General features: G+C 41.1%; 3 protein-coding genes across 3 annotated transcripts in view; 1 reads left to right on the forward strand and 2 right to left on the reverse strand.

The window, feature by feature from the left end:
- Window positions 1-27,229, forward strand: part of LOC311141812 (uncharacterized protein) — a 410,899-nt gene that overhangs the window by 161,053 nt on the left and 222,617 nt on the right. The window lies entirely within an intron of this gene.
- Window positions 1-27,229, reverse strand: part of LOC311140501 (NACHT, LRR and PYD domains-containing protein 3-like) — a gene marked incomplete at its 3' end in the record, with an annotated part of 313,326 nt that overhangs the window by 20,100 nt on the left and 265,997 nt on the right. The gene's annotated exons all lie outside the window — the stretch shown is intronic.
- LOC311098711 (NLR family CARD domain-containing protein 3-like) lies at window positions 6,174-13,895 on the reverse strand (the record flags this gene model as incomplete). Its single annotated transcript, XM_084139249.1, has 5 exons — window positions 13,728-13,895; window positions 13,340-13,424; window positions 12,982-13,210; window positions 11,710-12,564; window positions 6,174-6,256 (listed from the first exon to the last, which is right to left on the reverse strand). Exons 1-5 carry the CDS (start codon window positions 13,793-13,795, stop codon window positions 6,174-6,176), a joined length of 1,320 nt encoding a protein of 439 aa, XP_083995375.1. The 5' UTR covers window positions 13,796-13,895.

Consider the following 27,229-nt stretch of genomic DNA (forward strand, 5'->3'; position numbering starts at 1 on the left):
AAGAGTGTGTTGGTGTAACGGTAATATTGTCAAAATTCTGCTTGTAACAACCATCAGAATTGGTTAAAGAAATATGCATTCCATTATATTAGGCAATAATGAAGAGTAGGCAAAGTGTTCGTGTCGTGAAAATTTGATCAAATGTCTTCCATTGCAACGAGTCCAGTCAGGGTGCTGCTGAACCCCTGCAGTACCTCCACTGACCCCGGATTGAGAACTCCTGATTTAGCAGATACCTAATCCAGAGCGATTTACAGTAAATACATTAATCTTAAAATAGCTATTTATTTTGTAAATAAACGTAATAAATTCTTCATAAAATTGTCATCTCACCTTTTAGCTTTGGTGTCATGTTCCCCAGAGAGACTCATTTTAGAGGCAGGACCCCCCTCCTCTCTCTCCCCAGAGAGACTCATTTTAGAGGCAGGACCCCCCTCCTCTCTCTCCCCAGAGAGACTCATTTTAGAGGCAGGGCCCCCCTCCTCTCTCTCCCCAGAGAGACTCCTTTTAGAGTCAGGACCCCCCTCCTCTCTCTCCCCAGAGATACTCATTTTAGAGGCAGGACCCCCCTCCTCTCTCTCCCCAGAGAGACTCATTTTAGAGGCAGGGACCCCCTCCTCTCTCTCCCCAGAGAGACTAATTTTAGACCACTGACCCCTAAACAGAGATGCAGCATGTTGGTTGTGGTGAACACAGTGACAACTAATTATTGAATGTCAATTGTTCTCTTTTACTCATGACCTCTTAGAAATAAAACATTTACTAACAGACACATCCAAACAGTCGGGTGATTTAATTTAATCACAGGAACATTGTTATGTTCCTCAACAAGAAATAAAACATTGTCTCTCAAACAGAAGAAGGAACTAACAAAGAGTCACTAACAACAACCAAAACGAAACAGGTGGTTTTAGGAGGGGTTCTGAAAGACACTCATGGGGGTGTCCACTAGTGATGGGAATCAGAGGCTTTCTGAACGCTTTGGGGCTTTCACCAAATTGTGCCGAAAATGCCATTGATAGATTTGAGTGCTAATAAACAACATTTAGTTAGAATGTGGGGTTCGCTTTTTGCCTCCAGGTTCACTATGTTTTCAAAAACTATGCATATGTGGTATTATTTAAGATACTAAAGACAGAATATTATTATAGGCTACACTAAATAAAACACATTATTTAAACAACAATGGGAAGATTGTGTGGTTTCACAGAAAATAATTGTTCGACCATAGCAGGGATTCAATCTTGAGCCTATGTTGATGTCTGATCCCAATCCCCGTCCCTACCTGCTGAGCTCCCATTCAGGGGCTACAATCTGGAAGACATCAAACTAAATGTATAAATAAGGTGTCCAGTAGAGGTCAGTGTTTGAAAGAGACTTTGCATCTAAAAAAAAAGCACCGGCACCAGGGAGAAATCAGGGAGATCTCTCGCATTTTGCAACACATGGTTCGAAAAAGCACGAGACCAAACAAAGCTTTGGACGTCATTGATCATGTGGTAATGTTACTTCGAAACTATCCATGGCAGCGTTTCAAACACTTAAAAGACTCCCTCTCCCCTCAGCCCTCAAGTTAAGTGGACACTTCTGATGACGTATCATGACGTATGATGAGTGGACACTTCTGATGACGTATCATGGTGTATGATGAGTGGACACTTCTGATGACGTATCATGACGTATGATGAGTGGACACTTCTGATGATGTATCATGGTGTATGATGAGTGGACACTTCTGATGACGTATCATGACGTATGATGAGTTGAACTTCTGATGACGTATCATGGTGTACGATGAGTGGACACTTCTGATGACGTATCATGACGTATGATGAGTTGACACTTCTGATGACGTATCATGACGTATGATGAGTGGACACTTCTGATGACGTATCATGACGTATGATGATTGGACACTTGCAGGGCAAAGGGTGAGGGAAGAATGAATTAATTTTAAATGGACCGCCCTTGCCCAGAAATGTGTCACTCGTTTGTCCCACGGTTGTGTTTTCAGTCATCATAGTGACCGTTCTCTCTGCGTGGTGCATGGGAAATGCATGTTACATCTTCAGCAGTTGTAGGAAAGATACACTTAAAACACTCGTAACCCTAAATTCCATCACTATCGGGAAACCGGGCCCAGAGTGACTTACAATACAGTTGCCGTATTGTAGTGTATTTTAGCTTTTAAAATACTTGATTTGCCCTAACAAAATATTTTAATGAATTATAATCCACATAATAATTCACATTTCCTGTTGCTGCAGGATAATCTTTCTGCTGTGAGAAACTGGGTCAAATTAAGATATGGCATCTGTAAGTGCATTTATCTTAAGATAGCTAAGTGAGACAAACACATATCACAGTCAAATATACAGGATACGAACATCCCATTCCAGCTAAACATTGGATCTATAGCGTTTTGCAAAAAAACACATTTTCATACACATCTAAAATCTATTAATACAAAATTTGAGATCAGTAACGCTTTGAACACACCGACTGCGTCATTGCATTTTGTAACCAGAAGTACATTAATTTCCAATGGAACGCTGTGTTTGCCTTGCAGTCAAAGCGTAATATTGAAGGTACCCATAAGCAATCATTTCTGATGAAAAAACGAATGTGAAAAAATTGTGGACATAGAGTTTTGGAAATGTACTTAATAATTATTAAACAAAACTGTAATCTCACCTCTTAGCTTTGGTGTCATGTTCCCCAGAGAGACTCATTTTAGAGGCAGGACCCCCCTCCTCTCTCTCCCCAGAGAGACTCATTTTAGAGGCAGGACCCCCCTCCTCTCTCTCCCCAGAGAGACTCATTTTAGAGGCAGGGCCCCCCTCCTCTCTCTCCCCAGAGAGACTCCTTTTAGAGTCAGGACCCCCCTCCTCTCTCTCCCCAGAGATACTCATTTTAGAGGCAGGACCCCCCTCCTCTCTCTCCCCAGAGAGACTCATTTTAGAGGCAGGGACCCCCTCCTCTCTCTCCCCAGAGAGACTAATTTTAGACCACTGACCCCTAAACAGAGATGCAGCATGTTGGTTGTGGTGAACACAGTGACAACTAATTATTGAATGTCAATTGTTCTCTTTTACTCATGACCTCTTAGAAATAAAACATTTACTAACAGACACATCCAAACAGTCGGGTGATTTAATTTAATCACAGGAACATTGTTATGTTCCTCAACAAGAAATAAAACATTGTCTCTCAAACAGAAGAAGGAACTAACAAAGAGTCACTAACAACAACCAAAACGAAACAGGTGGTTTTAGGAGGGGTTCTGAAAGACACTCATGGGGGTGTCCACTAGTGATGGGAATCAGAGGCTTTCTGAACGCTTTGGGGCTTTCACCAAATTGTGCCGAAAATGCCATTGATAGATTTGAGTGCTAATAAACAACATTTAGTTAGAATGTGGGGTTCGCTTTTTGCCTCCAGGTTCACTATGTTTTCAAAAACTATGCATATGTGGTATTATTTAAGATACTAAAGACAGAATATTATTATAGGCTACACTAAATAAAACACATTATTTAAACAACAATGGGAAGATTGTGTGGTTTCACAGAAAATAATTGTTCGACCATAGCAGGGATTCAATCTTGAGCCTATGTTGATGTCTGATCCCAATCCCCGTCCCTACCTGCTGAGCTCCCATTCAGGGGCTACAATCTGGAAGACATCAAACTAAATGTATAAATAAGGTGTCCAGTAGAGGTCAGTGTTTGAAAGAGACTTTGCATCTAAAAAAAAAGCACCGGCACCAGGGAGAAATCAGGGAGATCTCTCGCATTTTGCAACACATGGTTCGAAAAAGCACGAGACCAAACAAAGCTTTGGACGTCATTGATCATGTGGTAATGTTACTTCGAAACTATCCATGGCAGCGTTTCAAACACTTAAAAGACTCCCTCTCCCCTCAGCCCTCAAGTTAAGTGGACACTTCTGATGACGTATCATGACGTATGATGAGTGGACACTTCTGATGACGTATCATGGTGTATGATGAGTGGACACTTCTGATGACGTATCATGACGTATGATGAGTGGACACTTCTGATGATGTATCATGGTGTATGATGAGTGGACACTTCTGATGACGTATCATGACGTATGATGAGTTGAACTTCTGATGACGTATCATGGTGTACGATGAGTGGACACTTCTGATGACGTATCATGACGTATGATGAGTTGACACTTCTGATGACGTATCATGACGTATGATGAGTGGACACTTCTGATGACGTATCATGACGTATGATGATTGGACACTTGCAGGGCAAAGGGTGAGGGAAGAATGAATTAATTTTAAATGGACCGCCCTTGCCCAGAAATGTGTCACTCGTTTGTCCCACGGTTGTGTTTTCAGTCATCATAGCGACCGTTCTCTCTGCGTGGTGCATGGGAAATGCATGTTACATCTTCAGCAGTTGTAGGAAAGATACACTTAAAACACTCGTAACCCTAAATTCCATCACTATCGGGAAACCGGGCCCAGAGTGACTTACAATACAGTTGCCGTATTGTAGTGTATTTTAGCTTTTAAAATACTTGATTTGCCCTAACAAAATATTTTAATGAATTATAATCCACATAATAATTCACATTTCCTGTTGCTGCAGGATAATCTTTCTGCTGTGAGAAACTGGGTCAAATTAAGATATGGCATCTGTAAGTGCATTTATCTTAAGATAGCTAAGTGAGACAAACACATATCACAGTCAAATATACAGGATACGAACATCCCATTCCAGCTAAACATTGGATCTATAGCGTTTTGCAAAAAAACACATTTTCATACACATCTAAAATCTATTAATACAAAATTTGAGATCAGTAACGCTTTGAACACACCGACTGCGTCATTGCATTTTGTAACCAGAAGTACATTAATTTCCAATGGAACGCTGTGTTTGCCTTGCAGTCAAAGCGTAATATTGAAGGTACCCATAAGCAATCATTTCTGATGAAAAAACGAATGTGAAAAAATTGTGGACATAGAGTTTTGGAAATGTACTTAATAATTATTAAACAAAACTGTAATCTCACCTCTTAGCTTTGGTGTCATGTTCCCCAGAGAGACTCATTTTAGAGACAGGGACCCCCTCCTCTCTCTCCCCAGAGAGACTCATTTTAGAGACAGGGACCCCCTCCTCTCTCTCCCCAGAGAGACTCATTTTAGACCACTGACCCCTAAACAGAGATGCAGCATGTTGGTTGTGGTGAACACAGTGACAACTAATTCTAGAATGTCCATTGTTCTCTTTTACTCATGATCTCTTAGAAATAAAATAAAACATTTACTAACAGACTTATCGAAACAGTCAGGCTATTTAATGCAATCACATGAACATCTGGTTGTGACATCTCTTCTCCATGTTAACTGTCAATAATAATAATAAGTCACTGTTTGTTAAGGTAGTTATAGACAGTGCAGCAACACAAGGCCATGTCTCACACGTATTTGTATTCATTAAAAGTCGGCTATTTATTGTCTTTAAATCTGTTATATAATCCAGAAGCAACACGACATTTGAAATATTATGTGGATTATAATACATTTACATGTTTCAAAAGGGAAAGGTGGAAAAGTGGAAATTACAAACTTCAGAAGCGTTTTTAACCCTCCAATACACAACAATTGTTAGTTCTCCTGCAACAGGCTGATTAAATTAAGATCCTACATCTGTACAGAGCTTGTCTTTATCTAAACCAAGGCAGTTTGCATTATTAGCAATGATGTTGCAACTGTCAGCTGCTGTAAACCTATGTGATTGGATGTTATAGACCCCCATCTGAACAGTTTCTTTCCCCATGCTGTAGCCCTCACCAACTGGCCAACTGGCCCATAGAGACTAAAGGACTATACACTCTATGCTGCACACCACATCAAGCCATCTCTGAACTGTACACTACCATCTGGCCCATAGAGACTAAAGGACTATACACTCTATGCTGCTCACCACATCAAGCCATCGCTGAACTGTACACTATGATCTCGCCCATAGACTAAAGGACAATGCACTCTATGGGAAAGTATTGGTTACAGTCGATATGAGACATGGGGGAAGGTATTGGTAAGGTAGAAAGATAACAGTGAATGTTACGTGTGTCGTGTTTTTATTTTTCCCCATTTTCCTGTGTAGTGTGTCTGTGTGTTCTGGGCATTACAGGTGTGCTGAGTTGCGGCTGACGATGGTGGGCGTGGCTTTGGTCCGGAGGCCTGGCAGCTGATTGACGAGAGTATAAACTGTTTGCCGTGTGAGAGAGGAGAGAGGTGGACACTTGTTGTTTGAGGATTTGGTTATTGGTTGTTTTAATTTATCTGTGTTTGTGTTCCAGCCTGTTCTCCTGCTGTACTCCACCCTACCTGGGTCCTGGAGAAGGGAAAAGGTAGATCTGCCCATGGGTGTACATTCACACGTAGATAACCATTGTTTTACACACTAGGTTAGCCGCGCGGGTGTCACCCCTGTATTTGTGGTAACAGGTAGGAGAGCTGGTTAAGGCTTAGAGTGTGATAGGAAGGATTAGGTGTGTAGAAGAGGAGGGACCTTTTGTTTATTTTCATTAATTGGACCCCGATCCCATATATTCCCTTCTCTTACGTTCCCTGGTTTGTTTGATTGGTTTTTGTTTTTTATTACTGTTTCTTAATGGGTGTTGTATATTTATTTTTGCTTAATTACCTTACTAAACGTCCCCCGAGGGCTACCATTGAGTTCTAGTTGTTGTCTGGTTATTTCAGTTCATTACACCCCACATTTCTTCCCCATCCATCTAGTTTACCTTGTGTGCGCAGGCACGGGCATTTACATCTCCTCCTCGGACGAGCTACACCCGAGGGGAGAACGTAACAGTGAATATGAGACATGGGGGAAGGTATTGGGAAGGTAGAAAGATAACAGTGAATATGAGACATGGGGGAAGGTATTGGGAAGGTAGAAAGATAACAGTGAATATGAGACATGGGGGAAGGTATTGGGAAGGTAGAAAGATAACAGTGAATATGAGACATGGGGAAGGTATTGGGAAGGTAGAAAGATAACAGTGAATATGAGACATGGGGGAAGGTATTGGGAAGGTTTAAAGATAACAGTTAATATGAGACATGGGGAAGGTATTGGGAAGGTTGAAAGATAACAGTGAATATGAGACATGGGGGAAGGTATTGGGAAGACAGAAAGATAAGAGTGAATATGAGACATGGGGGAAGGTATTGGGAAGGTTTAAAGATAACAGTGAATATGAGACATTGGGAAGGTAGAAAGATAACATTGAATTTCCCCTAAGTATCTCAAACAGGAAGTTAAATTAGTCACAAGGGTGTGCTAACTAAAGTAGTGTTGCAAAAGCCTTTCCACCCCACTCTTCCCCATCAGTCTCAAGAACAGAACCTGTGGTTTAATGAAGATACATGTAGATACAACAGAAACAAGATGTGATACTATCTACTTCTCTTTTACCAGAACAGAGACATTTCCCAGAGGAGGCTGGTGGGAAGAGCTATAGGAGGACGGGTTAATTTTTATGGCTGAAATTGAATAAATAAATTACGTGTTTGATGCCATTCCATTAATTCCATTCCAGTCTTTACAATGAATTTAAAAAACGACCTTTAAAGGTCCATAGCAGCCGTAAAAATAATATAAGATCATATGTGAAAATTGTGCAGTTCTAAAAATATAAAGTTAAAAAGTGATCCTCGAAGACCTATTGGGCTGGAAACTAGAAACTCACTGCAGGTGGAAATCACTGGGTTTACTCCATTGGGCTGGAAACTAGAAACTCACTGCAGGTGGAAATCACTGGGTTTACTCCATTGGGCTGGAAACTAGAAACTCACTGCAGGTGGAAATCACTGGGTTTACTTTTATGTCACATTTTGTAAAGACTTTTCTTCTTGTCTTTTTAACTACAGATCATAGAAACGTGCTGTTTTCACAAATATAGACACTGTTGTGGTGCTGGAGAGGATGAATATGAGGTTGAAAAGTGGCGGAATTGCCTTTTAACACTAGAATCAGACCCCAAATAAACCTATGTCCTGCTCCCTGACTTTTCCTAAATGTTTGTATTTTACACTGCTCATTTGTCAGAATTTTTACATCACAAACAGAAAAGTATTCTATGCCTTGTTACCCGTTGTTTTCACACCTATTCCCAACTTAATCTGCCAAGACAATGCGGCACTAATGAGTCTCTCTTTCCTCACTGAATAAATGACAAATGGATGAATGGGCGATAATTGTGCACCTTACTTCACATATTTAATTTAAATGAGGCTTAACTGAATGATAAGGAGGGTGCAGAACAATTTAGAAAGACAATAGTGTAATGATGAGTTTGTGTTATGCCTGTTTATCAGCATAACACGCCTTGTGTGTTGATACATTTCTCTTTTATGTTTTACTTTGTAAAAATAAACTGTCACAGGACTGTTTTATTTACTATAACTCTATTTCTAATCAAATGTATTGTGGGAAATGAAAACATGCTATGAGTTGCTGTAGGCCTTTAGAATAATGCAAAACATATCCTTGAAGTTGATGAGCGGGAAACAAACTGATGCCAGTCAGCCTCACAGCCGGCCCATCAAAACTACACCTGAACTATACCTCAACTCATTTCACACATGATAAGAGTTAGCCTATAGACCAGATTACATTGACAATAATCTGATGAGTGACAATATTATCAGTGGTCAAATTGTACATGTGTAATTGACAGATGCAGGGAAAGGAGCATCTCTTTACCAAATCCTCCTTCAGAGTCACATGCAGGTAAAACATTGTGATTTCTATATAGTGCTGTATCTGAAAGAGCATATTCTGCAGTTTCTATGACACTTACCTTTATCAAATAACTCTCAACATTCAAGAGGTGCAGCTCTATTTCCAAATATCATTTTTTCACCAACATCCCTGCTGTTCATTCATTTAGCACATGACCACTCTAGTGCCAGCATTGCTCTAGCTACTAAGCAAAAAACGAGTAACATCATATTCTGTCGTCAATGGATGAATGGCCAATAGAAACCAGATAGAAACTGATAATGATGCATGTGACTTCTGTTTTGGTTAGCCGCCGATGTCGAAACCAACTTGCTCAGTGTCTTTCCATATCTGGGGAAAGATGAAACCAGACCAGCCGAGTGAGCGACTGTCTGAGACTGTGGTTTCGAGACACGTGGAGCCCCCCAAAAAAAAGACACAATGTCAAGTCAGCAGGTCCTGCTCTCCCTCTTCCCCAAGCACCACAGCTCCTACTGGGGAAAAAGACACAATGTCAAGACAGCAGGTCCTGTTCTCCCTCTTCCCCAAGCACCACAGCTCCCACTGGGGAAAAATACACAATGCCAAGACAGCAGGTCCTGTTCTCCCTCTTCCCCAAGCACCACAGCTCCCACTGGGGAAAAAGACACAATGTCAAGACAGCAGGTCCTCCTCTCCCTCTTCCCCAAGAACCACAGCTCCCACTGGGGAAAAAGACACAATGTCAAGACAGCAGGTCCTGTTCTCCCTCTTCCCTAAGAACCACAGATAGAAAAATGTATAGTACGAATATTTGAGTAGACTGACCAGAGCAGTTTAAAAAGCAGTATCAGTCAAAAGACAGACAGTGAGGTATCAGATTTAGATTGTATTGAGTATACAGTCCACACCATATCTATTTTGACAGTGAAGCTAACATTTTAAATGTGGCTCTATACTCCAGCATTTTGGATTTCAGATCAAATGTTTCATATGAGGTGACAGTATATAATGTCACCTTTTATTTGAGGGTATTTTAATACATATCTGTTTCAACATTTAGAAATGAAAGCACTTTATGTATCTAGTCCCCCCATTTGAAGAAGTCATAAGTATTCTGACCATTTCACTTATAGTGTACTAAAGTATTAAAAAGTAGAGTATTTGGTTGTAAACTCATTGGTTGCATTTGCAGTTTGTTTTGGGTTATGTTTTGTCCAATAGTAACTGAATGGTGGATGATGACTGGAGTAATTTTCTGTCTAAGTGAGTAGATAACATGTTTCTAAACACTACTAAATGAATCCTGATGATGCCATGATTAAGAAAAATCAGGAATGAATCATGAATAATAATGAGTGAGAAAGATACAGAGGCTACAACAAAACATGCTAACCTCTCACCATTAACATCAAATAAAAGGTGACATTCTGTACTGTTGCCTAATATGAAACATTCTATCTCAAATCCAAAATGCTGGAGCATAGCACCAAATGTAAAACTGTAAGCTTCACTGTCCAAACACATATGGTGTGGACTATGTGTGCCTGGTAAACACATGTGGATCTGGTGAACAGTTATCACTTGTTGACCAACTACAGGAATACTGACCTCAGAGTCTCCAGTTTACAGTGGGGATTCCCCAGTCCATCAGAGAGCAGCTTCACTCCTGAATCCTTCAGGTCATTGTTACTCAGGTCCAGCTTTCGCAGGTGTGAGGGGTTTGACTTCAGAGCTGAGACCAGAGAAGCACAGCCTTTCTCTGTGACTCCACAGACTGACAGACTGACAGAGAGATCATCATGATTTCACACACTGTTAATTTAACACCAGTAGTGTAGAAGGACAATGGCAGATGCATTTGGTTTATTCTCTCAAACAACATATAGATTCATCTTCCGTCTCCTAGAATTGTATGGTCATATTGTTATACTAATGTGAACATCAATGCAGTGATTCAATATGTTATTCAATAATACATATATTTCTCTAAACTGAATATTTCTTCCTGATGATTAGTACTTAAATGTCATTTTATGTACTCACAGAGCAGCTCTGGAGGCTTAGACCACTGGCAGCAGCCTCAGAAGACCTTCCTCTGATCTGGAGTATTTCTTCAGGTCAAACACATCCAGCTCCTTTTCTGAAGTCAGCAACACAAAGACCAGAGCTGACCACTGTGCAGGTGACAGTTGTTTTGCTGAGAGACTTCCTGATCTCAGGTAGCTTTGGATCTCCTCCACTAGAGAATGGTCATTCAGTTCATTCAGACAGTGGAACAGATTGATGCACCTCTCTGGAGAGGGATTCTTCCTGATCTTCTCCTTGATGTACTTGACTGTTTCTTCATGGCTCTGTGAGCTGCTTCTTGTCTTTGTCAGTAGACCTCGTAAGTACTTCTGATTGGACTCCAGTGAGAGGCCCAGAAGGAAGCGGAGGAACAGGTCCAGGTTTCCCGTCTCACTTTGTAAGGCTTTATCCACAGCACTCTTGTAGACAGTAACTTCAGTAACTTGCGGTTCGGCCATTAGATTCTCATTGTTGTTGATGAATGAGAGGAACACATATACAGCAGCCAGAAACTCCTGAATGCTCAGATGCGCAAAGCAGTACACCTTGACCTGGTACAGCCCACATTCCTCTTTAAAGATCCGTGTGCACAATCCTGAGTACACAGAGGCTTCATTGACATCAATGCCAGCCTCTTTCAGGTCTTCTTCATAGAAAATCAGATTGCCATTCATAAGCTGTTGAAAAGCCAGTTTTCCCAGTGACAGAATGCTGTCTTTATTCCATTGTGGACCTGTCTCTTCTTTCCCAAGATACTTTTCATTCTTCTGTTTGGTATGAAACTCCACAAGGTGTATGAACATCTCAGTCAGAGTCTTGGGCATCTCTCTCCTCTTGTCTGTACTCAACATGTGTTCAAGGACTGTTGCAGAAATCCAACAAAAGACTGGAATGTGGCACATGATGTGGAGGCTCCTTGATGTCTTTATGTGTGAGATGATTCTGCTGGTCAGGTCCTCATCACTGAATCTCTTCCTGAAGTACTCCTCCTTCTGTGGGTCATTGAACCCTCGTACCTCTGTCACCTGGTCAACACACCCTGAAGGGATCTTATTGGCTACTGCAGGTCGGGTAGTTACCCAGAGGAGAGCAGAGGGAAGCAGATTTCCCTTGATGAGATTTGTCAGCAGAACATCCACTGAGGTTGACTCTGTGACGTCACAACAGATCTTGTTCTTCTGGAAGTCTAAGGGCAGTCGGCACTCATCCAGACCATCAAAGATGAACAGAACTTTGTACTTGTCGTAGTTGGAGATTCTTGATTCTTTGGTTTCCATTGAGAAGTGATTGAGAAGTTCAATCAAAGTGTGTTTTTCCTTTTTCATCAAATTCAGCTCCCGAAAAGGGAATGAAAATACAAATTGGACATCCTGATTTGCTTTTCCTTCAGCCCAGTCCAGAATGAACTTCTGCACAGAGACTGTTTTTCCAATGCCAGCGATTCCCTTTGTCAGCACAGTTCTGATAAGTTTGTCTTGTCCAGTTAAGGGTTTTAAGATGTCGTTACATTTGATTGCAGTCTCTGGTCTTGCTTGTTTCCTGGTTGTTGTCTCAATCCGTCTCAGCTCATGTTCATTATTTACCTCTCCTGTTCCACCCTCTGTGATGTAGAGCTCTGTGTAGATCTTATTGAGAAGTGTTGGGTTTTCTTGTTTAGCGATCCCCTCATATACACATTGAAACTTCTTCTTTAGATTAGATTTGAGTTCACGTTGGCAAATCACAGCAAGCTCATCTGAATGAAGAAATAACACAGAGGATATTAATATTACGTCTGTTTTAATGCCTACAGTATTGTAGGACTGTTATAAAGTTTTAAATAAAAGTAATCTATTCTCTTAACTGACTGTATAAATGCGTAAATGTTTTCATAATGCTTTACAGACTGGAGTGACTGATTATATTACTATTGATGGTCTCTCTCTCTCTCTCTCTCTCTCTCTCTCTCTCTCTCTCTCTCTCTCTCTCTCTCTCTCTCTCTCTCTCTCTCTCTCTCCATCACATCCCTGCTGCTACTTGATGAGGTCACTAGGTGTTGTGTTAAGGCTGCTACAATATCATTGAGTTACACAGCTACTTTAGCTGTACTTTAGCTACAGCTTTTAAATGTTTGTTCTAAAACAGCATTCAACATGAGGCAGACAGCTCTTACTTTTCTCCAGTGTGTCAGCAAGCTCCTTCTGGTTCATTTTCCTCAGGACGTGCAGTGTGATCTTCAGAGCCCCCTCTCTGGCACTGCTCTCCTGCTTCTCATCTTCAGCATCCACCACTTCCTTATCCTGCTTCTGACTCTCAAAGCCTTCTGGGAGTTCTGGACTAAGAATCCTCTTGAACATCTTCAGCTCCTTCTTCACAAATGTCATAATATTCTCTTCAAGCAACTGAAATAAATCAAGTAAATAAGTTAAGCAAGAGACTAAATGCTTTCTCATTAACATATTAATGAATGATTGACAGATCAACTTTACTTGAGGTAAACAAAAACAAATGTACATAACAGGATCACATACACTGAATATGGAGGCCAGGTCTGTTTGATGACTCTGGGAAGACTGACCACTGAGAATCTCTGACTCTGATCTCTCCTGTTGGTTTCTGTGGACAAAACATGAGATTACATCTCCTCATCCAGGGAGTACACACACACACACACACACACACACACACACACACACACACACACACACACACACACACACACACACACACACACACACACACACACACACACACACTCACACACGGAATGTTGTGTTTGTTTAATATTGTGGAAAATTGAAAAAATTATTAGCCTATGGATTATGAAAACAACAAAAAGAAATGGGAAAATGGGAGAGGAGAAATGACTAGAGACAGTGTTGTTTAACTCACTGACCATGACCCATGAGTTCTTCTTACCTTTGTTCACTAGAAAAGTCTCCCTCTCTAAACCTCATAGGTTGATCCATAGACCAGTCACTCTTCATTGACACACAGCTGGGTACAGGGGAGGCTGGTCTCTCCTGCTTGATTGGGCTTCAACACAACAGAGACAAACATTACATCTCTCATCTACTCTGAGCTCAGATGGGGAAACATACGAAGAGTTTCATTCCAAAATGCTATGTATCCATTTTCAGAAATGTTGGTAAATTAGCTTTTATTGTTTAAAGAAATTATGAAAGAGATTGGTGTGTTTTTTCAGTAGCTAATCATGGCATGGGGTTGTTCAATGACAGACATGTGTTTGTTTAAAATCTATCACTTGATGGTTTCATTTCAGAGAGACAAATAATCATGTTTTTATTGCCAAATGCTACATATCTGCCTCACTCTCAGAGAAATAAGTAGTACTACTAGGTTTTACACAGTAATAATATATCTGCCTCACTCTTAGAGAAATAAGTAGTACTACTAGGTTTTACACAGTAATAATATATTTATCTGCCTCACTCTCAGAGAAATAAGTAGTACTGCTAGGTTTTACACAGTAAAAATATATATATGCCTCAGTCAAACGTGACCGAACGGCTTGATCTTATGTAGCAAAATTTGAAATTGTGTTTTTCTTACATTGGATGAAAGTAGAGTCTCAGCTAGAAAAAGGTATATCATACACTACAGTTGAGGAACAATGGGAAAGTAATTCTGCTTAGAAAGATGATAAACTTGTAACCTCAATTTTGAGAAAATGGCCTTTGAATGTTTTGGTTCACCTACTGGAGAGCTCTTCTTTATCAACAGTGGTATTACTTTGGCAGATAATGTCACCCATCTAAATAAATAGTATATATATATAGTTAACTAAATGTATGGTGTTTTTGGTTTATGTCAGTTTCATTGTTTGTTATGCTATAAATGTTTATTTTATGGTTGCAAGTGGTAAAATGAACTAGAAAGTGTCATATTTTGCAATTCTGAGTAATTACTACTTTAGTAAGGATATACTTTATTCAGTACTACTGCAGTTGCTAAATAATTCCAATAGATGGCAGCATTAGACCACGAATGACATTTCAGAAGATTTGTTTAGTTTTCTCCCTGGATACACCACCACTCCCCCTCACAGGAAAACTCCTGCACACGCTTTTTACTGTCCCTTTCCACACTGCTAACGCAAGAGGAACGACTGAAAAAACCATTTAACAGATTACTGTGAAATAATATAATGATGATTCATGTTTATTATTACCTGTTTTATGCTCATGTTTTGAAATTATACTTGATTACTATAACGATTATCAATAAGCCTGAACATTAATTTAGTCACCTCTGGTCGAGAAAAACGTATTTTCCTAGTACATTCATTGTCAGATTCATCAACCAGGAGTGAGCACTCTGCCTTCAAGCACAAGCGAGGGGCATGTTTAGGTACATTTGCTAACCGGGAGGGTTGCATGATGTAATTTATTGGCGAGCTGGAAGACGCACTCTTGTCTTATCTATTCCGAGGTTGTTTAATCGAAATATTAGATATAAAAAAATGCATGTATACTAGGGTTGAGGTTGGAGCATCTGACTAGTGATTATTTACCAGGGGTTCAACACCTGCTATAGTCACTATTTAATTGCTCTTCCAAAAGCATCACAGGCCTAATACGAGATATATAGCTAGCTAAAGTAATGAGTGACCATTTTAGAAAATCATGGGAAATTTAGTATTTGTTTGCATGCTATTTTATGTCAATCATATTGCTGCTTGTAGCCTATAACTGATGCTTCGTGGTCTTATGCTGCCATCTTTTGGAAATATTTAGCAATTAAAAGTTATTCATTCACGTACAGACATGAGAAATAAAGTGTATTAGATCAGTCTCAAACCAGCCCCACGCCAATTGCTGGACTTTCACACAGAGGTTACTAGGTCACCCAATTCAAACCACATTTGAAAAATAAAACAAATGTGTCTTATTTATCAAGTGTTCTGTCTTGCCATTATACATATAATAAAATAACAACAAAATAATCAAAACGCTATTTAATACTATAATTGTATTTACTAAGATAATATTATTACTAAAATAGTTTCTAAAAGTGTTCTAGGCTACCCTACCCTAGAATTAGGGGTTAGGGTTATGGCTAAAATAGGTTATAAGTAGGGTAAGAGTTTCTGTATAGCACTTTGTGACATCTGCTGGTGTAAAAAGGGCTTTATAAATACATTTGATTGATTGTTAGGTTTAGGGTTTATATGACAAAAAACTGTATGGGTTTATGGCACTCTTGCTCCTCCTTGTGGCCGTATGTGGGTACTACATAACTCATTCATTACATTTACATCATTTAGCAGACACTCTTATCCAGAGCGACTTACAGTTAGTGAGTGCATACATTATTTATTTATTTTTTCATACTGGCCCCCCTTAGGAAGCGAACCCACAACCGTGGCGTTGCAAACGACATGCTCTACCAACTGAGCTACATCCCTGCCGGCCATTCCCTCCCCTACCCTGGACGACTTGCGCGCCGCCCCATGGGTCTTCTGGATTTCAACCAGGCTATCTAGTGGCACAGCTAGCACTGCGATGCAGTGCCTTAGAACACTGCACCACTCGGTAGACCTGACACTTCATGACACTTGCTAGGCTCATAATCTGAGGTAGCAACTGTGTCAGATCTACAAATCCATTAGCTAGACCACCCGATTAGACAACAATCACCCCATTATACCCATTTGGTTTGCAACTCAGTGAACCTGCGCAGCATTCGCTCAATTTGATGCCTACAAACGAAGACTTCGATGCATATCAAATTACCCAGCAGCCATTTAGAAACAACAAGTCATCCAAAAAAGGGTTATTTCTTAATTAAAAAATGTCTTCTGGCTGTTTAAATCGGCCACATCTTGAAAAAGACGATAGGGACATGCGTTTTGTTTAGATTGTACACTTTTTTCTTAAAACAAATATGGTTAACCATGACCAGAACATTTTTAATGTTTGATGGCTATCCGCCAGCCATTGCCTCTTAAACTCTGTCTCACCTCACTGTTGGTGCCCACAACATGTACTCAGGTGAACAGTGTGCGCGCTCACCAAGTAGCCGAAACCTTGTTAATAATAACTTACCTGAGGTAAACCTACAGGGTTAACGCTCACCAAGTAGCTGTAACCTTGTTAATAATAAGTTACCTGAGGTAAACCTACAGGGTTAACGCAGGCAGGTCTCATTGATAACAATAGTGAAGCTGGCATTGTGACGCAGAACAATTATTATTATTATTTTTTTTTTATAAATAATTTAATATGCCATTTAGCAGACGCTTTTATCCAAAGCAACTTACAGTCATGCGTGCAAAATTTTTTGTGTATGGGTGGTCCCGGGGTTCGAACCCACTACCCTGGCGTTACAAGCGCCGTGCTCTACCAGCTGAGCTATTCCCAGAACAATGGGCTGGGAATAGAACGTTCTGAAGGCGAGTCGGTGTCACGGAGCTCAATAGAACTAATAGGAGCTGGTAGGGTGAAAAATGCCCAAAAATAAGGCCTGTTGTTTCACAATTACTTCATAACCAGGGACAGAAGGTAATATTATGAAACTGGGCTCCCATGGCGGATGCAATTAACACGTTTTTATCAGAAATAAAAGTTGTAAAAAAGGTAACTTGAGGCGCCCCGAAAATAATATTCAAAAGTTCAGTCCTTGGACACAGAGGGGTTAAACACTAAAGTTACCGTCCATCTAGTGAAGAGGAGAACCGGACAGAGGGATGGTAGGTAGCCAGCATCCGTCAACGAGAGAGGGAGAAGCCCTCCACGTTATTTAACAGGTGGAAGAAACAACCCGGGAGCTCCATTGGTCCACAAGAAATGCAGGCAGCCGGTGATGATGTAGTGGTAGCTAGGATAACTAGGATGCTGCTGGTAGAGTAGCTAGCTTAGCTAGCTGTACCGACTAGCTTGGCTAACTAGCAGGTCGTTCGTCTGTCCCTCGAGGATGATGACGAATCCGGTGAACCACAAGATGAAACAAGGATAGTGAGTGAAAAGGATCTGGCTACACTCATACTGTCCCTGACCAAAAAGCAAATTGAACAATAAACTTCGGCGTCTCAACACTGTAACAAACTCCGTCGTTATTCCCCAAGATCACCTCAGACCACACAGCGCGTAACTGGACAATATGCTTGGCGCCAAACCTTACGTGGACGCGGACAGTTCCTGAACGCGGACATGAGCAGAGCAACCCAATAAACTAAACAGTCTTTACACTGGCTTACATTAGTAATATTATTTTATTTATTTTTTATATGTAAAACAAACATTCAAAGTTTTTTTTATAACAATATTCTGAGAAGGATTACTTTATCCTATCCCAGGTATTCCTTAAAGAGGTGGGGTTTCAAATGTCTCCGGAAGGTGGTGAGTGACTCCGCTGTCCTGGCGTCGTGAGGGAGCTTGTTCCACCATTGGGGTGCCAGAGCAGCGAACAGTTTTGACTGGGCTGAGCGGGAACTATGCTTCCGCAGAGGAAGGGGAGCCAGCAGGCCAGAGGTGGATGAACGCAATGCCCTCGTTTGGGTGTAGGGACTGATCAGAGCCCGAAGGTACAGAGGTGCCGTTCCCCTCACTGCTCCATAGGCAAGCACCATGGTCTTGTAGCGGATGCGAGCTTCAACTGGAAGCCAGTGGAGTGTGCGGAGGAGGGGGGTGACGTGAGAGAACTTGGGAAGGTTGAACACCAGACGGGCTGCGGCATTCTGGATGAGTTGTAGGGGTTTAATGGCACAGGCAGGGAGGCCAGCCAACAGCGAGTTGCAGTAGTCCAGACGGGAGATGACAAGTGCCTGGATTAGGACCTGTGCCGCTTCCTGTGTAAGGCAGGGTCGTACTCTCCGAATGTTGTAGAGCATGAACCTGCAGGAGCGGGTCACCGCCTTGATGTTGGCGGAGAACGACAGGGTGTTGTCCAGGGTCACGCCTAGGCTCTTCGCACTCTGGGAGGAGGACACAGCGGAGTTGTCAACCGTGATGGCGAGATCATGGAACGGGCAGTCCTTCCCCGGGAGGAAGAGCAGCTCCGTCTTGCCAGGGTTCAGCTTGAGGTGGTGATCCGTCATCCATACTGATATGTCTGCCAGATCAAATGTCTTCCATTGCAACGAGTCCAGTCAGGGTGCTGCAGAACCCCTGCAGTACCTCCGCTGACCCCGGATTGAGAACACCTGATTTAGCAGATACTCTAATCCAGAGTGATTTACAGTAAGTGCATTCATCTTAAAATAGCTCATTATTTTGTAAATAAAATTAATACATTCTTCATAAAATTGTCTTCTCACCTCTTAGCTTTGGTGTCATGTCCCCCAGAGAGACTCGTTTTAGAGGCAGGGCCCCCCTCCTCTCTCTCCCCACACAGACTCCAGAGAGACTCATTTTAGACCACTGACCCCTAAACAGAGATGCAGCATGTTGGTTGTGGTTAACACAGTGACAACTCATTCTAGAATGTCCATTGTTCTCTTTTACTCACGATCTCTTAGAAATAAAACATTTACTAACAGACACATCCAAACAGTCAGGTGATTTAATTTAATCACATGAACATTGTTACATTCCTCAACAATAAATAAAACATTGTCTCTCAAACAGAAGAAGGAACTAACAAAGAGTCACTAACAACAACCAAAACGAAACAGGTGGTTTTAGGAGGGGTTCTGAAAGACACTCATGGGGGTGTCCACTAGTGATGGGAATCAGAGGCTTTCTGAACGCTTTGGGGCTTTCACCAAATTGTGCCGAAAATGCCATTGATAGATTTGTGTGCTAATAAACAACATTTAGTTAGAATGTGGGGTTCGCTTTTTGCCTCCAGGTTCACTATGTTTTCAAAAACGATGCATATTTGGTATTATTTAGGATACTAAAGACAGAATATTATCATAGGCTACACTAAATAAAACATATTATTTAAACAACAATGGGAAATCCCAATCCCCGTCTCTACCTGCTGAGCTCCCATTCAGGGGCTACAAACTGGAAGATATCAAACTAAATGTGTAAATAAGGTGTCCAGTAGAGGTCAGTGTTTGAAAAAGACTTTCCTTTGAAAAAAGCACCGGCACCAGGGTGAAATCAGTGAGATCTCTCGCATTTTGCAACACATGGTTCGAAAAAGCATGAGCTCAAACGAAGCTTCGGACGTCATTGATCATGTGGTAATGTTACTTCGAAACTATCCATGGCAGCGTTTCAAACACTTAAAAGACTCCCTCTCCCCTCAGCCCTCAAATTAAGTGGACACTTCTGATGACGTATCATGACGTATGATGAGTGGACACTTCTAATGACGTATCATGGCGTATGATGAGTGGACACTTCTGATGACGTATCATGACGTATGATGAGTGGACACTTCTGATGACGTATCATGACGTATGATGAGTGGACACTTCTGATGACGTATCATGACGTATGATGAGTGGACACTTCTAATGACGTATCATGGCGTATGATGAGTGGACACTTCTGATGACGTATCATGACGTATGATGAGTGGACACTTCTGATGATGTATCATGACGTATGATGAGTGGACACTTCTGATGACGTATCATGACGTATGATGAGTGGACACTTCTGATGACGTATCATGACGTATGATGAGTTGACACTTCTGATGACGTATCATGACGTATGATGAGTGGACACTTCTAATGACGTATCATGACGTATGATGAGTGGACACTTCTAATGACGTATCATGACGTATGATGAGTGGACACTTCTGATGACGTATCATGACGTATGATGAGTTGACACTTGCAGGGCAAAGGGTGAGGGAAGAATGAATTAATTTTAATTGGACCGCCCTTGCCCAGAAATGTGTCACTCGTTTGTCCCACGGTTGTGTTTTCAGTCATCATAGCGACCGTTCTCTCTGTGTGGTGCGTGGGAAATGCATGTTACATCTTCAGCCGTTGTAGGAAAGATACACTTAAAACACTCGTAACCCTAAATTCCGTCGCTATCGGGAAACTGGGCCCAGAGTGACTTACAATACAGTTGCCGTATTGTAGTGTATTCAAGCTTTAAAAAGACTTGATTTGCCCTAACAAACAATGTTAATGAATTATAATCCACATAATAATTCACATTTCCTGTTGCTGCAGGATTCTTTTTCTGCTGTGAGAAACTGGGTCAAATTAAGATATGGCATCTGTAAGTGCATTTATCTTAAGATAGCTAAGTGAGACAACCACATATGACAGTCAAATATACAGGATACGAACATCCCATTCCAGCTAAACATTGGATATATAGCGTTTTGAAAAAAAAAACATTTTCATACACATCTCAAATCTAGAACGGAAATATTGAAGGTACCAACCAATAAGCAATCATTTCTGATGAAAAAAACACAAATGTGAATTTTCTTTGTATATAGCGTTTTGGAATATAAATTCTTAAACAATATTGTCAGCTCACCTCTTAGTTTTGGTGTCAGGTCTCCCAGAGAGACTCATTTTAGAGGCAGGGCCCCCCTCCTCTCTCTCCCCAGAGAGACTCATTTTAGAGGCAGGGCCCCCCTCCTCTCTCTCCCCAGAGAGACTCATTTTAGACATTTACATTACAGTCATTTAGCAGACGCTCTTATCCAGAGCGACTTACAGTTAGTGAGTGCATACATAATTTTTTATACTGGTCCCCCGTGGGAATCAAACCCACAACCCTGGCGTTGCAAACGCCATGCTCTACCAACTGAGCTACACCCCTGCCGGCCATTCCCTCCCCTACCCTGGGCCAATTGTGCACCGCCCCATGGGTCTCCCGGTCGCGGCCGGTTACGACAGAGCCTGGATTCGAACCAGGATCTCTAGTGGCACAGCTAGCACTGCGCTGCAGTGCCTTAGAACACTGCGCCACTTAGACCACTGACCCCTAAACAGAGATGCAGCATGTTGGTTGTGGTGAACACAGTGACAACTAATTCTAGAATGTCTATTGTTCTATTTTATTCATCATCTCTTAGAAATCTAAAATCTATTAATTACAATTCTGAGATCAGTAACGCTTTGAACACACTAACTGCGTCATTCCATTTTGGTACACCAGAAGTACATTCATTTCCAATTGAACGCTGCTTTTGCCTTGCAGCATTGCGTTGCAGATGCAGTTGCAGTGCGTTCTGTGTGGTGCATAAATTGGATTAATCGAACGTATGCGTCAAACTGTATGCGTAAACAGGTTGACAGAAATGGTAGCAGAAGGTGAATGTTTAACTTTTGTTGCACATATATTTAGATGATGCTGCAAACTATTTTGCGCAATGACGCAGTCGGTGTGTTCAAACCGTAATAACCCACAAGCAATAATTTCTGATGAAAAAACTAATGTGAAAAAATTGTGGACATATAGTTTTGGAAATGTAATTAATAATTCTTAAACAAAACTGTAATCTCACCTCTTAGTTTTGGTGTCATGTTCCCCAGAGAGACTCATTTTGGAGGCAGGGACCCCCTCCTCTCTCTCCCCAGAGAGACTCATTTTAGAGGCAGGGCCCCCCTCCTCTCTCTCCCCAGAGAGACTCATTTTAGAGACAGGGCCCCCCTCCTCTCTCTCCCCAGAGAGACTGATTTTAGACCACTGACCCCTAAACAGAGATGCAGCATGTTGGTTGTGGTGAACACAGTGACAACTAATTCTAGAATATCCATTGTTCTCTTTTACTCATGATCTCTTAGAAATAAAACATTTACTGACAGACATATCGAAACATTCAGGCTATTTAATGCAATCAGATGAACATCTGGGTGTGACATCTCTTCTCCATGGTAACTGTCAATAATAATAATAAGTCACTGTTTGTTAAGGTAGTTATAGACAGTGCAGTAACACAAGGCCATGTCTCACACTTATTTGTATTCATTAAAAGTCGGCTATTTGTTGTCTTTGAATCTGAGAATGTAGACAGAAGGGCTAAAACAGGCATGATTGATCTGAGGGGAAATCATTGATACATTCAGAAAGTATTTTTGCAACAAGTAGGAGATTTATTTTATGTAAAGTAGGCTAGGTTATAATATATAACAGAGGTTTGTTAGTGATTTGCAGATGGAGGTCTATACCTCAGCTATAGCCTACATATCCTAGATGACCAGCCTAAACCTGTTCAGATCAGTTCCCATAACGTTATAACAGTAACAGTAGCAGGAGCCTAGTCCTGATACAGATGGAGGTCTATACCTCAGCTATAGCCTACATATCCTAGATGACCAGCCTAAACCTGTTCAGATCAGTTCCCATAACATTACAGGCCTACCAGTAGCAGGACAGAGCATGTAGCCTAGACATGATATGTTTCACATTTCCAATAGTGACCATCAGGTTGGTCAGCATGATAAGTGATCATATATCAAACCTACTCTGACTATTGAATGTCTGTAAACGACCTAACTTTCTAATATAATAGTTCTATGTAGCCTAGACTTACCAGAGTCTGCCCGTCTTTCCTTAAACATTTATCCTCATTTTAATGTTGCCGAGAAATGTGTCCCACAGTTTCAACAGCCATTTTGTAAGTGCGTAGGCTACAAACGTACTTTTAATTTCATATGAGGAAACTGGTGCGGCCGCCTGTTTTCTTGCAGATGAAGTAGCCTCTCATAGGGAACTCATTCAACCAGCCTAAACAACAGTAAATAAAATATGTACAATGGTCAAGAAACAATGGTGTAAAGAGAATCATGTCCTCCTAATATAGCCATGTACATTAAAGACAGGTATATTGCTACAGATGTAGGATCTTAATTTGAGCCTGTTTGCTACAGCAGGAAAATAATCCTGAAGCAACACAACATTTGAATTATTATGTGGATTATAATGAATTGACATTTTTCAAAAGGGAAAGGTGGAAAAGTGGAAATTACAAACTTCCGAATACTTTTTAACCCTCAAATACAAAACAAGTTTTAGTTCTCCTGCAACAGGCTGATTAAATTAAGATCCTTCATCTGTACAGAACTTGTCTTTATCTAAACCAAGGCAGTTTGCATTATTAGCAATGATGTTGCAACTGTCAGCTGCTGTAAACCTATGTGATTGGATGTTATAGACCCCCATCTGAACAGTTTCTTTCCCCATGCTGTAGCCCTCACCAACTGGCCATCTGGCCCATAGAGACTAAAGGACTATACACTCTATGCTGCTCACCACATCAAGCCATCTCTGAACTGTACACTACCATCTGGTCCATAGAGACTAAAGGACTATACACTCTATGCTGCTCACCACATCAAGCCATCTCTGAACTGTACACTACCATCTGGCCCATAGAGACTAAAGGACTATACACTCTATCTTACTATTTCATCCTTTCACAAGATATAGTCCCGACACAAGGGGTTGCTACCCAAGCCGGCTGGTCGTTCGTTCTATCGGTTCGGTTGCCAGAGACACAAACCATTAGTTAAGTATTTTCGTTCTAAATGTTCCAAATTAAGATCCTACATATGTATGTTTAAATGTACTTGGTGAATAAAGGTCATTTATTGATTTAGCAAAACTTGAGTCTCTAGATATCCTTGCTGCTCTGGGGAAATCATGAAATGGTTGTCATGGTGATTTAAACTGGGACTGGTTATCTCCCAACTCTGAGAACATGTCATTTATTACATTTCACCCAATTGATAAAGGAAGCTAGAAGGCTGAACCCAGAAGACAACTCTAAATCAACACTAACTGATATTATCCTCAAATCCTTTCACTCATATTATTGTGTCTCTGTGTTCAACAGGTAGTCTATGACATCAGTAGTGTATCAAACAGGGCAGGGAAGAGAACCCAGGTCGCTGGTGAGAAAGGCAAACACCCTACGCATCGCACTAATAGGGTTAACCCACATGGTGGGAATTGGAATGTGGCTCACACTGCACAGATCGCTACACTATAGTAGAACTATGATACAATTACATTTAACATGCGAAATGTGAAATATAGAACTAGGATAAACGAATATTGATATATTGAATTCACAGGAGGTTGGTGGCACCTTAATTGGGGAGGACGGGCTTGTGGTAATGGCTGGAGCGGAATAGGTGGAATGGTATCATTAATATGAGCCGTCCTCCCCTCAGCAACCTCCACTGATTGAATTTGACTTTCCCACGTCCAGTTAGCGCCATTTTGTATGATTAAACTGTCAAGTCATTATATATTTTCCGTTCTGCTGAGAGCACCTTCCTGATGACTGGCACTCTGTACATTCCTATGGATGAGGCCTGAGCTGGAATGTGAAGCTAACTGAAGCTAACTTTAGAAAACCAGTATATCTAGCTTGCATCATAGTACACCCCTCAGGCTAAGTTCAGGTTACAGCATGAGGCAGACATCAACAGCCGAGTTGTAGGCTACAACCTGGGTTGTATTCATTAGTTTACTCCGCAGCCAACAGTTTTAAAATGTCGCATAAACAGTTTACTCCAAACGCTGTACAACGTGACCTAAACGGTTTCTGTTGCCAAACGTTTTGCTACGGTGTCCACAAATGAACACACACAACCTGTTTTGAGGAAGTGTAAGATGTTGTTAGTCTTTCCACAGTATTTATTTGTATCTCTTTCACACAACATACCTTCCTGAGTGAAAAGAGTTAACAGTAGATTAGAAAGAGAAAATGTTGTTGCTTGTTGTGTTTTAAGCCTGTTTTGAGAAGACAAGTCTATAGGTCTATGATACAGAACACTCTTAGAAAAAAGAGTTCCAAAAGGGTCCTCTGGCTGTCCCCATAGGAGAACGCTTTTGGGTTCCAGGTAGAACCCTTCTGGCTTCCATGTAGAACCCTCTGTGGAAAGGATTCTTCATGGAACCCAAGTGTTCTACAAAGGGTTCTCCTATGGGGACAGCCAAAGAACCCTTTTAGATTCTAGATAGTGTAGGAGCGATCACCCTGGGGCACACAGATGGAAACAGAACGAATTCACCCCACGCATCTAATTTATATCGAAAACATTTTAAGGAGAGTAGGCCTAGTATAACACAGTCCACAAAACATATAATCAACTATATTAATACACATAACAATATCATCAACTATATTAATACACATAACAATATCATCAACTATATTAATATCATAACAATATCATCAACTATATGAATACACATAACAATATCATCAACTATATTAATATCATAACAATATCATCAACTATATGAATACACATAACAATATCACCAACTATATTAATACACATAACAATATCATCAACTATATTAATACACATAACAATATCATCAACTATATTAATACACATAACAATATCATCAACTATATTATTACACATAACAATATCATCAACTATATTAATACACATAACAATATCATCAACTATATTAATACACATAACAATATCATCAACTATATTAATACACATAACAATATCATCAACTATATTAATATCATAACAATCGTCGTCTTACCTTTTATATGTCTCTCAATAGAAGTAGAGTCTGGAATGATCATTCGGTGGTGGAAAGTTCCTTTAGTTTGTTCTGCTCATTTCCATATCAGGTTCTACCTGTTCTCTCTCCCATTCCCTGTCTCTTTATAGCTCTTACAATGTGCCTAGGCATACATTCTACAAGTGTCTGGAACTCCAAATGTAGTTCTGATTTAGTGTTCCAAATGAAAACAATTTGATTAAACAGGTTAATATGGTTAAAATACATTAAGACTGAGTAATGCTGTGATTGTTTTTATTATTTTGTATTGAAATGTTAGACTTTATTGGCAAACATTCTACAAGTGTCTGGAACTCTATTGGAGGGATGTGACATCATTCTTCCACAAGAAATTCCATCATTTGGTGTTTTGTTGATGGTTGTCTTCAATTGGGTTGAGACCTGGTGACTGAGATGGCCATGGCATATTGTGAAACATCAGCAAGTTCAGCAGTCTTCATCACTGAAGCTCCTGCCAAACGTGCCCCAACAATCACCAATCGATAAGCTCTTCCTGAGCAGGGTCGCAGTCTCTCTTCGTTGCAGCTCCTCTCTCCCCAGGGGTATCAGCTCCTCTCTCCCCAGGGGTAACAGCTCCTCTCTCCCCAGGGGTATCAGCTCCTCTCTCCCCAGGGGTATCAGCTCCTCTCTCCCCAGGGGTAACAGCTCCTCTCTCCCCAGGGGTAACAGCTCCTCTCTCTCCCCAGGGGTAACAGCTCCTCTCTCCCCAGGGGTAGCAGCTCCTCTCTCCCCAGGGGTAACAGCTCCTCTCTCCCCAGGGGTATCAGCTCCTCTCTCCCCAGGGGTATCAGCTCCTCTCTCCCCAGGGGTAGCAGCTCCTCTCTCCCCAGGGGTAACAGCTCCTCTCTCCCCAGGGGTAGAAGCTCCTCTCTCCCCAGGGGTAGCAGCTCCTCTCTCCCCAGGGGTAGCAGCTCCTCTCTCCCCAGGGGTAACAGCTCCTCTCTCCCCAGGGGTAGCAGCTCC

This window comes from Coregonus lavaretus (assembly GCF_964263955.1).
Source record: "Coregonus lavaretus genome assembly, chromosome: 2".
Classification (NCBI taxonomy): domain Eukaryota; kingdom Metazoa; phylum Chordata; class Actinopteri; order Salmoniformes; family Salmonidae; genus Coregonus; species Coregonus lavaretus.